The sequence below is a fragment of the Pongo abelii genome, chromosome 16 (assembly GCF_028885655.2).
Source record: "Pongo abelii isolate AG06213 chromosome 16, NHGRI_mPonAbe1-v2.0_pri, whole genome shotgun sequence".
In the NCBI taxonomy this organism is placed as follows: domain Eukaryota; kingdom Metazoa; phylum Chordata; class Mammalia; order Primates; family Hominidae; genus Pongo; species Pongo abelii.
The window spans coordinates 79,711,356-79,727,475 of NC_072001.2; the positions used below are offsets into that span (position 1 = coordinate 79,711,356).

A 16,120-nucleotide genomic window follows, 5' to 3' on the forward strand; every position below is an offset into this window, starting at 1 on the left:
GGTAGAGTATGTCCTGCTCTGGGGGCCAGTAGCAACTGACTCTCTCCTCTGAGGCCCTGCCATCATTTCACCATGTTCACATGGGTGCTTGCATCACTATAACTGTAGCTGGCTGGATCCTAGGCCAGACAAAATTACTGAGATGCCAGTGTCTGAACCCAGGTGGCATCCCACCCAACAATGGAACAGGCAAACCTGCACTGTGGTGAAGCCACCGAACAGCTGGTTGGCCTGCTGTGCCTGCCTCTGGCCTGACAGCTGGACCAGTGATGGCCCTGCCTCCCCAGAGAGACTACTGCATAGCCACATAGCTGGCCACACCTGCACATGCCTGAACCCAGTCTTGAAGCCAGCCTGGTTGTGGCTGCTGCCTTCCTGGAGAGTCTGCCAGATAGCATCTCAGACCTTTGCACAAAAGTGCCTTCCTGGAGAGTCTGCCAGATAGTGTCTCAGACCTCTGCACGAACATGTACCTGGCCCAACAACCAGCCCAGTGCCACTGCCCCTAGGCTACAATGTCTGTGATTATTCAAATTCCTGCAGCCTAGGCTACCGAGGCAATCACAGACATTGCTGATGAGAATTACAGTTGAGGAAACTGTACACAGACCATACTACTAAGTCCACTCAGAATCAAATCCAACACACCGTACCCAACCAACACCCTAGGACCCACCTACAGGTGGCAGGAGAATCGCTTGAACCCAGGAGGCAGAGGTTGTGGTGAGCCAAGATTGCACCATTGCACTCCAGCCTGGGCAACAAGAGTGACACTCCGTCTCAAAAAGAAAAAAAAAAAAAAAAAGAAAAGAAAAGAAAAAAAAAGAAGCCCAGGATCTTGAAGTTTTCACTGCTGAATTCTGCTAAATATTTAAAGAACTAATACTAATTCTCGGCCGGGCACGGTGGCTCATGTCTGTAATCCCAGAACTTTGCGAGGCCAAGGTGGGCAGATCATCTGAGGTCAGGAGTTCGAGACCAGCCTGACCAACATGGAGACACCCTGTCTCTACGAAAAATACAAAATTAGCCGGGTGTGGTGGTGCACACCTGTAATCCTGGCTACTTGGGAGGCTGAGGCAGGAGAATCTCTTGAACCTGGGAGGTGGAGGTTGTGGTGAGCCAAGATTGCGCCATTGCACTCCAGCCTGGGCAACAAGAGCAAAACTCTGTCTCAAAAAAAAAAAAAAAAAAAAAAAGAACTAATACTAATTATTAAACTAAACCTCTCAAAATTAAAGAGGAAGGAACTTATTTTATGAAGCCAGCAATTCTCTGATTTCAAAACCAGACAAACATGTTAACAAAAGAAAATTACAAGCCAATATACTTCATGAACACAGATGCAAAAATTCTCAACAAGATACTGACAAACTAAATTCAATAACACATTAAAAAGATCATTCACTGTAATTAGTGGGGCTCATCCCAGGGATGAAAGGATGGTTTAACATATGGAAATCAATAAATGTGATACACCACATTAATAGAAAGAAAGACAAAAACCTTATGATCATTTCAAGAGACACAGAAAAACAATTTGACAAAACTCAACATTCCTTCATTGAAAAAACTCTCAACAAATTCAGTATACAAGGAACATACCTCAACACAATATAAGTCACTTAAGACAAACCCACAGCTAATGTCATAAGATCAGGAATGAGATGAGGATGCCCACTTTCACCCCTCTCTATAGATGTTTTTTCCTTTTTTTTTTTTTTTTTTAAATAGAGATGGGGTCTATGTTGCCTAGGCTGGTCTCAAACTCCTGGGGCTCAAGATCCTCTTGCCTTAGTCTCCTGCACTCCTGAGTAGCTGGGACTACAGATGCACACCACTATGCCTGGCACATGATCTTACATACAGAAAATCCTAAAGACTCCACCAAAAAATTCTTAGAATAAATGAATTCACCAAATTAGCAGGATACAAAAATCAACATACAAAAATCAGTGGTATTTCCATACATTAATAGTGAATGATCTGAAAAAGAATCAAGAGAGCAATTCCATTTACAACAGTAATAATAAAAATAAGATACCTAGGAATAAACTCAACAAGATAAAATATCTCTACATTGTTAACTATAAGAAGACTTTTTTAAAATTATACTTTAAGTTCTAGGGTACATGTGCACAATGTGCAGGTTTGTTACATATGTATACATGTGCCATGTTGGTCTGCTGCACCCGTTAATTCATCATTTACATTAGGTATATCTCCTAATGCTATCCCTCCCCGCTCCCCCCACCCCATGACAGGCCCTGGTGTGTGATGTTCCCCTTCCTGTGTCCAAGTGTTCTCATTGTTCAATTCCCACCTATGAGTGAGAACATGCGGTGTTTGGTTTTTTGTCTTTGGAACAGTTTGCTGAGAATGATGGTTTCTAGATTCATCCACGTCCCTACAAAGGACATGAACTCATCCTTTTTTATGACTGCATAGTATTCCATGGTGTATATGTGCCACATTTTCTTAATCCACTCTATCATTGATGTACATCTGGGTTGGTTCCAAGTCTTTGCTATTGTGAATAGTGCCATAATAAACATACGTGTGCATGTGTCTTTATAGCAGCATGATTTACAATCCTTTGGGTATATACCCAGTAATGGGATGGCTGGGTCAAGTGGTATTTCTAGTTCTAGATCCTTGAGGAATCACCACACTGTCTTCCACAATGGTTGAACTAGTTTACAGTCCCACCAACAGTGTAAAAGTGTTCCTATTTCTCCACATCCTCTCCAGCACCTGCTGTTTCCTAACTTTTTAATGGTCGCCATTCTAACTGGTGTGAGATGGTATCTCATTATGGTTTTGATTTGCATTTCTCTGATGGCCAGTGATGATGAGCATTTTTTCATGTGTCTCTTGGCAGCATAAATGTCTTCTTTTGAGGAGTGTCTGTTCATATCCTTCACCCACTTTTTGATGGGGTTGTTTTTTTCTTGTAAATTTGTTGGAGTTCCTTGTAGATTCTGGATATTAACCCTTTGTCAGATGAGCAGATTGCAAAAAATTTCTCCCATTCTGTAGGTTGCCTGTTCACTCTGATGGTAGTTTCTTTTGCTGTGCAGAAGCTCTTTAATTAGATCCCATTTGTCAATTTTGGCTTTTGTTGCCATTGCTTTTGGTGTTTTAGACATGAAGTCCTTGCCCATGCCTATGTCCTGAATGGTATTGCCTAGGTTTTCTTCTAGGGTTTTTATGGTTTTAGGTCTAACATTTAAGTCTTTAATCCATCTTGAATTAATTTTTGTATAAGGTGTAAGGAAGGGATCCAGTTTCAGCTTTCTACACATGGCTAGCCAGTTTTCCCAGCACCATTTATTAAATGGGGAATCCTTTCCCCATTGCTTGTTTTTGTCAGGTTTGTCAAAGATCAGATAGTTGTAGATATGCGGCGTTATTTCTGAGGGCTCTGTTCTGTTCCATTGGTCTATATCTCTGTTTTGGTACCAGTATCATGCTGTTTTGGTTACTGTAGCCTTGTAGTATAGTTTGAAGTCAGGTAGTGTGATGCCTCCAGCTTTGTTCTTTTGGCTTAGGATTGTCTTGGCGATGCGGGCCCTTTTATGGTTCCACGTGAACTTTAAAGTAGTTTTTTTCCAATTCTGTGAAGAAAGTCATTGGTAGCTTGATGGGGATAGCACTGAATCTATAAATTACCTTGAGCAGTATGGCCATTTTCATGATACTGATTATTCCTATCCATGAGCATGGAATGTTCTTCCATTTCTTTGTGTCCTCTTTTATTTTGTTGAGCAGTGATTTGTAGTTCTCCTTGAAGAGGTCCTTCACATCCCTTGTAAGTTGGATTCCTAGATATTTTATTCTCTTTGAAGCAATTGTGAATGGGAGTTCACTCATGATTTGGCTCTCTGTCTTATTGGAGTATAAGAATGCTTGTGATTTTTGCACATTGATTTTGTATCCTGAGACTTTGCTCAAGTTGCTTATCAGCTTAAGGAGATTTTGGGCTGAGACAACGGGGTTTTCTAAATATACAATCATGTCACCTGCAAACAGGGACAATTTGACTTCCCCTTTTCCTAATTGAATACCCTTTATTTCTTTCTCCTGCCTGATTGCACTGGCCAGAACTTCCCACACTATGTTAAATAGGAGTGGTGAGAGAGGGCATCCCTGTCTTGTGCCAGTTTTCAAAGGGAATGCCTCCAGTTTTTGCCCATTCAGTATGATACTGGCTGTGGGTTTGTCATAAATAGCTCTTATTATTTTGAGATACATCCCATCAATACCTAATTTATTGAGAGTTTTTAGCATGAAGGGCTGTTGAATTTTGTCAAAGGCCTTTTCTGCATCTATTGAGAGAATCATGTGGTTTTTGTCTTTGGTTCTGTTTATGTGCTGGATTACGTTTATTGATTTGCGTATGTCGAACCAGCCTTGCATCCCAGGGATGAAGTCCACTTGATCATGGTGGATAAGCTTTTTGATGTGCTGCTGGATTTGGTTTGCCAGTATTTTATTGAGGATTTTTGCATCAATGTTCATCAGGGATATTGGTCTAAAATTCTCTTTTTTGGTTGTGTCTCTGCCAGGCTTTGGTATCAGGATGATGCTGGCCTCATAAAATGAGTTAGGGAGGATTCCCTCTTTTTCTATTGATTGGAATAGTTTCAGAAGGAATGGTACCTGCTCCTCCTTGTACCTCTGGTAGAATTCGGCTGTGAATCCATCTGGTCCTGGACTTTTTTTGGTTGGTAGGCTATTAATTATTGCCTCAATTTCAGGGCCTGTTATTGGTCTATTCAGAGATTCAACTTCTTCCTGGTTTAGTCTTGGGAGGGTGTATGTGTCCAGGAATTTATCCATTTCTTCTAGATTTTCCAGTTTATTTGCACAGAGGTGTTTATAGTATTCTCTGATGGTAGTTTGTATTTCTGTGGGATCAGTGGTGATATCCCCTTTATCATTTTTTATTGTGTCTATCTGATTCTTCTCTCTTTTCTTCTTTATTAGTCTTGCTAGCAGTCTGTCAATTTTGTTGATCTTTTCAAAAAACCAGCTCCTGGATTCACTGATTTTTTGAAGGGTTTTTTTGGTCTCCATCTCCTCAGTTCTGCTCTGATGTTAGTTATTTCTTGCCTTCTGCTAGCTTTTGAAAGTGTTTGCTCTTCCTTCTCTAGTTGTTTTAATTGTGATGTTAGGGTGTCAATTTTAGATCTTTCCTGCTTTCTCTTGTGGGCATTCAGTGCTATAAATTTCCCTCTACACACTGCTTTAAATGTGTCCCAGAGATTCTGGTATGTTGTGTCTTTGTTCTCATTGGTTTCAAAGAACATCTTTATTTATGCCTTCATTTCGTTATGTACCCAGTAGTCATTCAGGAGCAGGTTGTTCAGTTTCCATGTAGTTGAGCAGTTTTGAGTGAGTTTCTTAATCCTGAGTTCTAATTTGATTGCCCTGTGGTCTGAGAGACAGTTTGTTATAATTTCTGTTCTTTTACATTTGCTGAGGAGAGCTTTACTTCCAGCTATGTGGTCAGTTTTGGAATAAGTGTGATGTGGTGCCGAGAAAAATGTATATTCCGTTGATTTGGGGTGGAGAGTTCTGTAGATGTCTATTAGTTCCGCTTGGTGCATAGCTGAGTTCAATTCCTGGATATCCTTGTTAACTTTGTCTCGTTAATCTGTCTAATGTTGATGGTGGGGTGTTAAAGTCTCCCATTATTATTGTGTGGGAGTCTAAGTCTCTTTGTAGGTCTCTAAGGACTTGCTTTATGAATCTGGGTGCTCCTGTATTAGGTACATATATGTTTAGGAAGTTAGGTCTTCTTGTTGAATTGATCCCTTTACCATTATGTAATGGCCTTCTTTGTCTCTTTTGATCTTTGTTGGCTTAAAGTCTGTTTTATCAGAGACTAGGATTGCAACTCCTACCTTTTTTTGTTTTCCATTTGCTTGGTAGACTTTCCTCCATCCCTTTATTTTGAGCCTGTGTGTGTCTCTGCATGTGAGATGGGTCTCCTGAATACATCACACTGATGTGTCTTGACTCTTTATCCAATTTGCCAGTCTGTGTCTTTTAATTGGAGCACTTAGCCCATTTACATTTAAGGTTAATATTGTTATGTGTGAATCTGATCCTGCCATTATGATGTTAGCTGGTTATTTTGCTCGTTAGTTGATGTAGTTTCTTCCTAGCATTGATGGTCTTTACAATTTGTCATGTTTTCGCAGTGGCTGGTACCAGTTGTTCCTTTCCACGTTTAGTGCTTCCTTCAGGAACTCTTGTAGGGCAGGCCTGGTGGTGACAAAATCTCTCAGCATTGGCTTGTCTGTAAAGGATTTTATTTCTCCTTCACTTATGAAGCTTAGTTTGGCTGGATATGAAATTCTGGGTTGAAAATTCTTTCCTTTAAGAATGTTGAATATTGGCCCCCACTCTCTTCTTGCTTGTAGAGGTTCTGCTGAGAGATCTGCTGTTAGTCTGATGGGCTTCCCTTTGTGGGTAACCCGACCTTTCTCTCTGGCTGCCCTTAACATTTTTTCCTTCATTTCAACTTTGGTGAATCTGACAATTATGTGTCTTGGAGTTGCTCTTCTCGAGGAGTATCTTTGTGGCCTTCTCTGTATTTCTTGAATTTGAATGTTGGCCTGCCTTGCTAGGTTGGGGAATTTCTCCTGGATAATATCCTGCAGAGTGTTTTCCAACTTGGTTCCATTCTCCCTGTCACTTACAGGTACACCAATCAGACACAGATTTGGTCTTTTCACATAGTCCCATATTTCTTGGAGGCTTTGTTCATTTCTTTTTACTCTTTTTTCTCTAAACTTCTCTTCTCGCTTCATTTCATTCATTTGATCTTCAATCACTGATACCCTTTCTTCCAGTTGATAGAATCGGCTACTGAAGCTTGTGAATGCGTCACATAGTTCTCGTGCCATGGTTTTCAGCTCCAACAGGTCACTTAAGGACTTGTCTACATTGGTTATTCTAGTTAGCCATTCGTCTAATCTTTTTTCAAGGTTTTTCACTTTTTTGCAGTGGGTTTGAACTTCCTCCTTTAGCTCGGAGAAGTTGGATTGTCTGAAGCCTTCTTCTCTCAACTTGTTAAAGTCATTCTCCATCCAGCTTTTTTCCGTTGCTGGTGAGGAGCTGCGTTCCTTTAGAGGGCGAGAGGCGCTCTGATTTTTAGAATTTTCAGCTTTTCTGCTCTGTTTTTTTTTTCCCATCTTTGTGGTTTTATCCACCTTTGGTCTTTGATGATGGTGACGTACAGATGGGGTTTTGGTGTGGATGTCCTTTCTGTTTGTTAGTTTTCCTTCTAACAGTCAGGACCCTCAGCTGCAAGTCTGTTGGAGTTTCCTCAGGTCCACTCCAGACCCTGTTTGCCTGGGTATCAGCAGCGGAGGCTGCAGAACAGTGAATATTGCTGAACAGCAAATGTTGCTGCCTGATCGTTCCTCTGGAAGCTTCGTCTCAGAGGGGTACCCGGCTGTGTGAGGTGTCAGTCTGCCCCTACTGGGGGGTGCCTCCCAGTTAGGCTACTTGGGGGTCAGGGACCCACTTGAGGGGGCAGTCTGTCCGTTCTCAGATCTCAAACTCCATGCTGGGAGAACCACTACTCACTTCAAAGCTGTCAGACACGGACATTTAAGTCTGCAGAGGTTTCTGTTGCCTTTTGTTTGGCTGTGCCCTGCCCCCAGAGGTGGAGTCTACAGAGGCAGACAGGCCTCCTTGAGCTGCGGTAGGCTCCACCCAGTTCGAGCTTCCTGGCCGCTTTGTTTACCTACTCAAGCCTCAGCAATGGCAGGCACCCCTCCCCCAGCCTCGCTGCCACCTTGCAGCTTGATCTCAGACTGCTGTGCTAGCAATGAGTGAGGCTCCGTGGGCATGGGACCCTCTGAGCCAGGCGTGGGATATAATCTCCTGGTGTGCCATTTGCTCAGTTGGAAATGCAGAAATCACACGTCTTCTGCGTCGCCCATGCTGGGAGCTGAAGAATGGAGCTGTTCCTATTTGGCCATCTTGGAACTGCCCAGTAATTTTTTTTTTATAAAAAGAAAGAGGTCACCAATAAATGGAAAAATATCCTGCGTTCATGGATTAGAATAATTAATATTGTTAAAATGGCTATATACCCAAAGCAATCTACAGATTTAATGCAATCTCTATCGGAATACCAATGACATTCTTCACATAAAACAAAAAACAATCCTAAAATTCATAGGGAACCAAAACAAAACAGAGCCTGAACAGCCAAAGCAATCCTGAGCAAAAAGAACAAAGCTGGAGACATCATATTAATTGACTTAAAAATGAACTACAAAACTATAGTTATCAAAACACCATGGTACTGGTATAAAAACAGATATACAGACCAATGGAACAAAATAGAGTCCAGAGATAAATTCATGCACTGACAACCAACTTATTTTTGGTAAAGCTGCCAAGAACATGCAATGGGGAAATGAGACTCTCTTCAATAAACCGTGCTGGGATAACTGGGTATCTACATGCAGAAGAATGAGACTAGAACCCTACTTCTCACCAATACAAAAACCACCTCAAAATAAGTTAAAAATGTAAATGTAAAACCTGAAACTATGAATGTACTAGAAGAAAACACAGAGGAAATGTTTCACAAGATTGAGTCAGGCAAGGAGTTTAAAAATAAGATCTTAAAACCACAATTAACATACCAAAAAAATAGACAAAGGGGATTATATCAAACTAAAATGCTTTTACACAGCAAAGTTAACTAACAGAGTGAAGAGACAACCTGCAGAATGGGAGAAAATATCTGCAAACTATACATCTGATAACAGGTTAATATCTAGAATATATACAAAACTTAAATAACTCAACAGTAAAAAACTAAATAACCCAATTCAAAAAGGGACAAAAGATCTTAATAGACTTTTCTCAGAAGACATACAAATGGCCAACAGGTATATGAAAAAACGCTCAATACCACTAGTCATCAAGGAAATGCAAATTAGGACCACAATGAGATACCAGCCCACTCCAGTTAGAATAGTTATTATCAAAAAGACAAAAGAAGATGCTGGGTACAGTCACACATGCTTGTAATCCTAGCACTTTGGGAGGCTGAAGTGGGAGGACTGCTTGAGCCCAGGAGTTCAAGACCAGCCTGGACAACATAGTGAGACCCTGTCTCTATAAAAAAAATTAAAAAATTAGCTGGTAGATCACCTGAGGTCAGGAGTTCGAGACTAGCCTGGCCAACATGGTGAAACCCCATCTGTACTAAAAATACAAAAATTAGCCACGTAATCCCAGCTATTCGGGAGCCTGAGGCAGGGGAATCACTTGAACCCCGGTGGCAGAGGTTGCAATGAGCCGAGATCACATCACTGCACTCCAGCCTGGGTGACATGAGCAAAACTCCATCTCAAAAAAAAAAAAAAAAAAATTAGCTGGGTGTGGTTGTTTGCACCTGTAGTCCCATCTACTTGGGAGGCTGATTTTGGAGGACTGCTTGACCCTGGGGGATTGAGACTGCAGTGAGCCATAATAATGCCACTGCACTCCAGCCTGGGCAACAGTGTCTCAAAAAACAAAACAAAACAAAACAAAAAAGACAAAACAAACATTGGTGAGGATGTAGAGAAAAGGAAACACTTAAACACTGTTGGTGGGATTGTAAACTAGTATAGCCATCACGTAAAAAGTATGCAAATAGAACTACTGTATGATCCAGCAATACCACTGTTGGTTATAAATCCAAAGAAATGAAATCAGCATGTCAAAGAGGTATCTACACTCCCATGTTTATTGCAGCACTATTCAAAATAGCCAAGATATGGAGTCAACCTAAGTGTTCTTCAGTGGATTAAAGGATAAAGTGTGGTATACACACATAATGGAATACTATTTAGCCATAAAAAAGCATGCAATCTTTCTTTTTTACAAAATGGATGGACTTGGAGGTTTGTTACAACATGGATGGACCTGGAGGTTTTTATGTTAAGTGAAATAAACCAGGCACAGAAGGACAAATATTGCATGATCTCACTCAAGTGTGTAATCTATAAAGAGAAGCTGAAGTTGGTATCCAGAAGCAGAGAGTACACCAGTGGTTACCAGAGGCTGAGGAGTGGCTGGGGGAAGTAGAGAGGAGGAAGAGAGGTTGGTCAATGGGTACAAGGCTACAATTAGATAGGAGGAATAAATTCTGGTGTTCTATTGCATAGTAGAGTGACTATGGTTAACAGTAAAGTGTTGTATATTACAAAATCCCTAGAAGAGAGGCTTCTGAATGTTCTTACCACAAATGACAAATGTATGAGGTTATGAACACAATAGGTATCCTGATCAGATCATTATACAATATATATATATAAAAACATCAAGATGTACTCAGTAAGTTTGTATAGTTACTGATATGGTCTGGTAGTGTCCCCACCCAAATCTCATCTTGAATTCCCATGTATTGTGGGAGGGACTTGGTGAGAGGCAACTGAATTATGGGTACAGGTCTTTCCCCTACTGTTCTCATGATAGTGAATAAGTCTCACGAGATCTGATGGTTTTTTATAAAAAGGAGTTCCCTTGCACAAACTCTCTCTTTGCCTGCCACCATCCACGTAAGTTGTGACTTGCTCCTCCTTGCCTTCCACCATGATTGTGAGGCCTCCCCAGCCATCTGGAAATTTAAGTCCATTAAACCTCTTTTTCTTTCCAGTCTTGGTTATGTCTTTATCAGCAGTGTGAAAACAGACTAATACAGTAAATTGGTACCAGTAGAGTGGGGCTCTGCTAAAAAGATACCTGAAAATGTTGGAAGTGACTTTGGAACTGGGTAACAGGTAAAGGTGGGAATAGTTTGGAGGGCTCAGAAGAAGACAGGAAAATGTAGGAAAGTTTGGAACTTCTTAAGAGACTTGTTGAATGGCTTTGACCAAAAATGCTGATAATGATAAAGACAATGAAATCCAGGCTGAGCTGGTCTCAGATGGCGATGAGGAAATTGTTGGGAACTCGAGCAAAGGTGACTCTTGCTGTGTTTTAGCAAGAGGCTGTTGACATTTTTCCCCTGCCTTAGAGATTTGTGGAACTTTGAACTTGAGGGAGATGATTTAGGGTATCTGGCAGAAGAAATTTCTAAGCAGCAAAGCATTCAAGAGATGACTTGGGTGCTGTTAAAAGCATTCAATTTTAAAAGGGAAACAGCATAAAATTTGGAAAATTTGCAGCTTGACTATGCGATACAAAAGAAAATCCCATTTTCTGAGGAGATATTCAAGCCGACTGCAGAAATTTGCATAAGTAACAAGGAACTGAATGTTAATCCCCAAGACAATGAGGAAAATGTCTCCAGGGCATGTCAGAGGTCTTCATGGCAGCCCCTCCCATCACAGACCTGGAGGCCTAGGAGGAAAAGATGGTTTAGTGGGGCAGGCCCAGGGCCCCCCTGCTCTGTGCAGCCTAGGGACTTGGTACCTTGACTTCCAGCCACTCTGGCCATGGCTAAAGGGGCCAAGATACAGCCTGGGCTGTTGCTTCAGAGGATGGAAGCCCCAAGCCTTGGCAGCTTCCATGTGGTGTTGAGCCTGCAGGTGCACCAAAGTCAAGAATTAAAGTTTGGGAACCTTCGCCTAGATTTCACAGGATGTATGGAAATGCCTGGATGCCCAGGCAGAAGTTTGCTGCAGGGGAGGGGCTGTCATGGAGAACCTCTGCTAGGGCAGTGTGGAAGGGAAATGTGGGGTCAGAGCCCCTACACAGAGTCCCTACTGTGGCACCGCATAGTGGAGCTGTGAGAAGACGGCCACTGTCCTCCAAACCCCAGAATGGTAGATCCATTGACAGCTTGCACCACGTGCCTGGAAAAACTGCAGACACTCAATGCCAGCCCAAGAAAACAGCCAAGAGAGGGGCTATACCCTACAAAACCACACAGGCAGAGCTGCCCAACATGATGGGAACCCACCTCTTGCAACAGTGTGACCTGGATGTGAGACATGGAGTCAAAAGAGATCATTTTGGAGCTTTAAGATCTGACTGCCCTGTTGGATTTTGGACTTGCATGGGGCCTGTAGCCCCTTTGTCTTGGCCAATTTCCCCCATTTGGAATGGGTATCTTTGCCCAATGCCTGTACCTCCATTGTATCTAAGAAGTAACTAACTTGCTTTGGATTTTACAGGCTCATAGGCAGAAGGGACTTGCCTTGTCTCAGATGAGACGTTGTATTATGGACTTCTGAATTAATGCTGAAATGAGTTAAGACTTTGGGGGACTGTTGGGAAGGCATGATTGGTTTTGAAATGTGAGGACATGAGATTTGGGAGGAGATAGAGTGGAATAATATGGTTTGGCTGTATCCCCACCCAAACCTCATCTTGAATTCCCATGTGCTTTGGGAGGGACCCAGTGGGAGGTAACTGAATCATGGGGGCAGGTCTTTCCCATGCTGTTCTCGTGATAGTGAATAAGTCTCAAAAGATCTGATGGTTTTACAAAGAGGAGTTCCCCTGCACAAGCTCTCTCTTTGCCTGCCACCACCCATGCAACACATGACTTACTCCTCCTTGTGTTCTGCCAAGATTGTGAGGCCTCCCCAGCCATGTGGAACACTCTTTTTTTCTCAGCCTTGGGTATGTCTTTAACAGTAGTGTGAAAACAGACTAATACAGTTACAATGTGCCAATTAAAAAAATTAAAAATGAAATAAATTCAGATGTCTAATAGTAAAATAAAATTAGTTGGATACGTGGTAAAAGTCTTTTTAAATTCTTGACATGTCCTTCTACAGTGTCTGGCACAAAATTGGTATGGGTGGCCATACTTTGAATTGAAAAATATTTCCAAGAATGGCTTAGATGCAGAAACTTGACTGAAACAAAAAAAATAATAAGAATAAACACTGTAATGATCTCATGTCTCTTAGATATCTTCCTACCTCTCCTATGCCAGATAAGAGGAAGGAAGGGACAGATGTCAGAATCTGCTCCTGCTCTACTTCAGGGATACAGCCAGAGAATAGCTCCAAAGACTGTACTGGAGCCCTTTCTACTCAACTTCACAACTGACAAAAATGCCCAGATTGTAACAGGGAGTGGAGTGAGACTTCTTGTCAGTTCATATCTGGGAAGGTGAGAAGGCAAGTATGAAAATAATTAGCAAAAAAAAAAAAAAAAAAATGCTTTGTTTGCTAAACTAGGCAGATGTGAAATATGGTTTGCATTTTTACACAGTCTTCACCAAGCCAAATAACAATGCATTATCTGTAAGAAAACAATATTCAACAACAGTGGTTCAAATCAGAGAAAGACTGGCATGGTATTTTTTGAAGTAGTATGGTCGTCAATCATCGTTTTTAAGTCACATGAGTTATTTGGTTTGGCAGATTACCACTGCTCCTTCCTAAAGGAGGAAGGTATTAGGGGAAAAATACCTCCTAAAGGAAGGTATTAAAAGAAGGATTTGGTAATTATAATAATATATGTGAAAATGTATGTATTTCCCCCTGGAAGGCCCACTGGAATTGCAATGAAGCATTTGAATGGGTCTTCCGCTTCATCACAGCTAAGGCATGTGGCTAAGTTGTCTGGATGACAAGCATGCAGGGTTGCTGCATCACAGGGTAGCCCAAGGGAGAATGCAGGGACAGAATGACATTCGTCAGCAGAGAGGGCAAACTCTACAACGACCAAAAGGACATGGGGAATTGAATGGGATCAAGCAACTGAGAGAAAGGCCAGGGAGGCTAAAAGTCAAGTGCTGTAAGATAAATGGTTGTGGCCCAAAGGGCCTGGTGCTCTCCAGTAATAAATACACTTGAGGAAAGAGGACAGGCAGATAGAAGGGGTAAGTGAACAAAGTAATCAAGGGTAAGGAAGCTACTGAATGAAACAACTGTTCCCAAGAAAGCACTACAAGAAAGCAGAAGAAATTTATGAACTGCGAAAGAAGCAAATACAGAGGAGTACATTCTTGTTCTCCTGTTAACCAACCATAAGCTTCAGAGAGCAACAAATGGCATGGATTTGGGGAGCCAGAGATCAGTGCAGAACACAGAAGAGGTGCTGATAGGTGGAACAGGTAATTGATTAACACCAGATGAAACTCTGTTGGGAAATAAAAAATTAACGAGGGTAAATGAGTTCAGATGCCAAAGCAGGAGTAAATTTCCCTGGAGAGAAGGTGACCTTAGAAGGAAACAGGGCTGACCTGGAACAGGTGTCAGAAATTGTCACATTTGTGTAGTGGAAAGCATACAGGTGTTGGGAGTCCAGCTAGACATGAGTTCCAGTCTCAGCTCTCCCACCTACTTTTAATCTTATTTATTACATAACCTTGGGCTAAGTACTTAACTTCTCTGAGCAATTTCCTCACCTACAAAGTTTGAGTTAGAAATATTACACTTACAGGGCTGCAAAGCCTCTACTACAATACCTTACACTTAAAGGGGTTACTATACTATACTATAGGTATAACCCTATAAGGTTAACCTACTAGGTGTAAGGTATTACACTATAATGGGTACTCTATAAATGGTAGCTATTATTGTTGTTTTAAGTCTGAGCCGAATTTATAACCAGAGATGAACTGAGATAGGGGAATTCTCAGAAATTCCTTCAGTTGGAAAGAGTTGACATCAAGAAACTTGTAAAAGCTCTAGCAGAACACATTCTAACATCACCTATCTAAATATCAAGAAAAGCCAGGTGCAGTGACTCACACCTGTAATCCCAGCACTTTGGGAGACAGAGGCAGGCGGGTCATTTGTGGTCAAGAGTTTGAGACCAGCCTGGAAAACATGGTGAAACCTTATCTCTACTAAAAATACAAAAATTAACCAGGCATGGTGGCATGTGCCTGTAATCCCAGCTACTTGGGAGGCTGAGGCAGGAGAATTGCTTGAACCCAGGAGGCGGAGGTTGCTGTGAGCCGAGGTTGCGCTGTACCACTGCGCTCCAGACTGGTTGATAGAAAAAACAACAACAACAACAACAACAAAACAACCAAGAATGATACCTGAGCTCTACCTATATTGCTTTTCATTAAAAGAATTTTCTTTCTCTCTTCAAAACTGTTTTAAAAAATCCATTGTGCTCTTCCATGTTTTCCAAATTGTTTATCATTGAGCATGTATTCCTTTCATAATTAGGAAAAAGAACTTATTTTTAAAAGGTGGGGGAGAGACAGACAGACATGCTGTCTGCCGCTGCAAAAGAACCTGAGTATCTGAAGTAAAGTATTAATAGCAGCAACGGAGTGAAGGTGATAAATCTGAGAAATATTTACAAGGCGTTCTTGGTATTCTCTACCAGGAATGTGTGAATGGCATTGTGAGAACCACTGCCATCACATGGGCCTTGAGATTTAAATTAATATAGTTTTTTAACAAAGAACAAAGTTTTAAGAACTCTAGCAATTTTACCTGATAAGGTCCTGAACTCGACTGTTAAAAGGATCACCTTGTGAGGGTTTGTTTTTCATTTCCTGTGTTGGTATTTTTGGGATAGCTGGCTGGCAGTTTCCATCTGGTCGATTGGCAATCAGGCAGCCCAAAACCACAGCACTGACTTTGAGAAGTCCAGTTGTCAAGCCTTCAAAAACTTGTTTATTTGTATTTCTTCCCAAAATAGTATTATTTTCATCTGGAACATAAACCTAGATGAAAAAAAAGTACAGTAAATATGTTTCAATAAAACCACCAAAAATGGGCAGATAGTTTAGAACATTTCTGGAATCATAAGTAATTTTGACAATCTAAAATGTTCAAGAGTGTTGGCTCTGAAATCAGACTGCAAGTTCAAATCTGAGCTTTACCCTCAGTACCTGATGTCCCTGGATAAGGTTACTATTTCAAAATTCCAATTTCTTATCTATAAAACAAGGATAATGAGAGTACCTGTATCATAGAATTTTTGTGATTATTAAATGAGCTGATACATATAAAATGCTTAGAACATGCACAGGTACACTGTAAGTATGCAATACTTAATAAATTATATTAAAAATTTAAATGAACTCAGAAAACAGATAAAATGACAGCACCATTTCTTATTACAGTGTATTAAAAAATATCTAACCTGAATTCCTCTATCAGGATGAAATTTGCATTTCCTACTACAAAATGGCAAAATTGTTCTTTCCCTAGTACATAATGTCATA

General features: G+C 41.1%; 1 protein-coding gene across 28 annotated transcripts in view; it reads right to left on the minus strand.

Annotated features, from left to right (window-relative positions):
- SCAPER (S-phase cyclin A associated protein in the ER) overlaps positions 1 to 16,120 on the minus strand; it is a 555,380-nt gene that overhangs the window by 70,866 nt on the left and 468,394 nt on the right. For all 28 annotated transcript variants that reach the window (NM_001374332.1, XM_063716003.1, XM_063715996.1 and 25 more), the window contains 1 exon segment: positions 15,384 to 15,616. In NM_001374332.1, coding sequence (NP_001361261.1) covers positions 15,384 to 15,616 — 233 coding nt within the window.